At 43.9% G+C, this 2,235-nt stretch overlaps 1 protein-coding gene across 1 annotated transcript in view; it reads left to right on the forward strand.

Annotated features, from left to right (window-relative positions):
* The window catches only part of ZIC2 (Zic family member 2), a 4,750-nt gene extending 3,577 nt beyond the window's left edge, over window positions 1-1,173 (forward strand). Inside the window, exon 3 of the mRNA XM_040267276.1 lies at window positions 1-1,173. Coding sequence (XP_040123210.1) covers window positions 1-87 — 87 coding nt within the window. The 3' untranslated portion in view covers window positions 88-1,173.
* The last annotated feature ends 1,062 nt before the right edge of the window (window positions 1,174-2,235 follow it).

A 2,235-nucleotide genomic window follows, 5' to 3' on the forward strand; every position in this document is an offset into this window, starting at 1 on the left:
GGGGGCGGCGGCGGCTCCGGCGGGGGCAGCGGGACGGCCGGGGGCCACGGCGGCCTGTCCTCCAACTTCAATGAATGGTACGTGTGAGAGACTGGGGCGGGGCTGCCTCTGTCCCTCTCCCGGTAACAGCGCTACAGCGCCGAGAGCACCCCGGTGATCGTTGTTAAAATTCCCAATCTGATTTTTATGATGATGAAAATGATTTTACCAGCAGAAGGATTTTTTAAAGTTTTTTTTTTTTTTTTTTTTTAAACTAGGCATGAAAAGCAACGATATCCCTTCCGGAATCTTTAAAGCTAAAAATATAAAATAAAAAATAAAAAATCATTTTTAAAAACCTATAAAAATATTGAACCAAACCTCCCATTTGCCTCCCTCCATGCCCCTTTCCCTCCCCACGCCTTGCCCAGTCTTCTGACAAACTGTGTACATAGCGGACTCCTTTCTTCTCCGAGGTGGTTTTACTGGCTTCTTGGTGTATAGAAGTTTGTCCATTTGTAATTCTGCGGGATTTTGTTCCTCCTGCCTCTCTTCCCTTCCCTTCCCCAAGTGATGGGCTTTTTTCTTTTTCTCTTTTTAGTTTCCCCGGTTTCTTTTTAAGTAATGTGGAAGAAAATGGTTTCTTTTGTATTGTGATATTGAATATTGTGTTCCTTTTTATGAGGCAACTTGATTGTAAACTTCATGCAACTATAGACTGGAAAAAAAAAAAAAAAGCCGTGCCAAAGTCTCCCTTCTGTTTCTTCAACGCGCAGAGCCACAGCACTCACATCCGCATCACCACCACCACCGCTTGTGAATGTATTTTTCTGTTAGCTGGGTTTACATGTGATGTTTTAGTGCTTTTGCAAGTTCAATTTGCTAGTTCCTGTATGAAAGATTGTGGGGAGGGGGGGGAGTAAACGTCGTGCCGTTAGCTTTTTCCGTAATAACACCCTTCCTTCTGTAAATACCCGTTACCATATTTATCCATTTGTAATTAAATTATGGTATTAACTTGCTACAGAGGAAACAATATTTATAAAGAATGTTTCTTAACTATAAATATGTACAATTGTGGGCATAAACTGTTTCAGATTTTTTATTTGAAGGTTTTAAGTGGTTTGATCATTTCTTGTGATATGTTTTGAGAGTCATGCATACAGAAATATAATAAAATGTGTTGAAACTGCATGAACATACTTTTTTTTTTTTTCTAGCAAAGTTACTCAAGAAAATGGGCAGGAGGCAGCGGAGGGCTGATAGGGGACTGGGTCAGCTGCCTCATTGAATGGGAGGCACCACCTCGAATTCAAGGGGGAAGGTGTATGCCCAGAAACTGGGCCACACCGCCTCTCTGGCAGACAGTCTCAAAATTATTTTGTATGTTCTTTGTTTCTGTAGCTGAGAGTGAGTTACATTTTTGGAAAGCCTCTGCAAGGAACGGCCCGAAGGAACCTTCCGAGCTTCTAATGGCTCCATTATCTGAGGCGGTTCCTTTCTTTTGGCTGTTTGGACTGGATTGAAGAGCACTAACCATTTCCTTATTCTTTGTTTTCTCTCTTCCCTGCCCCCTTTCCTCTCCCTCCCTCTGAAAAGCGGAGGTACAGTTATTTTTAATTGCAGGTTTAAAACTGAGCTGAGTCCTTTGTTTTTGAACTTGGTTCAATGATGATAGTTTAAGGGCCCCTTTCTACTAAAAGTTTTTTTTTTTCCTTCCTTGAAATTTTAAACAGCTTGCTCAAGGCATCCTGCTTATCTGCCCAGCTACTGCTCACCCATAAGTGCGATGTTCAAGGGAGGAAGGTGACAAATAGACTACACTTTGATTTAGGAAAACTATCAACCATCGGCCCCCAATAAAAGAGAACCTCTTCCAGAATTCCGTGAAATCAATAGAATAAGCTGCAGAGACTGAAACGGCCAGGTGGAAGTGAGTGAGGCAACAGGACTGACCACCAGCTTTTCTCTTAAGGTTTGCAGCCTCACTCCCCTCCCCTGAAAGAGTTTCACAAGAGTTTTCAGACACGATGCTCTAAGGGAGAAGGCAACAATAACATTCAGAGTCAAAGGGTAGGAGTGGGGTCGTTTCTTTTTGAAATCCCTGAGGCTTCAGGACATTTCCATCTTCCTGGGGATTCGTGTTGCTGGGAGAGGCCCTGGCAGGCCCGGAGTCACCACCCAGTGGTGAAAAGGTTTGGTTGCCAGCGGGGCGACACCCCCAGAGGATCGCCCAGCGGCGGGCAGGGCTCTGTT

This window comes from Oryx dammah, unplaced genomic scaffold (genome assembly GCF_014754425.2).
Source record: "Oryx dammah isolate SB20612 unplaced genomic scaffold, SCBI_Odam_1.1 HiC_scaffold_24, whole genome shotgun sequence".
NCBI lineage: Eukaryota > Metazoa > Chordata > Mammalia > Artiodactyla > Bovidae > Oryx > Oryx dammah.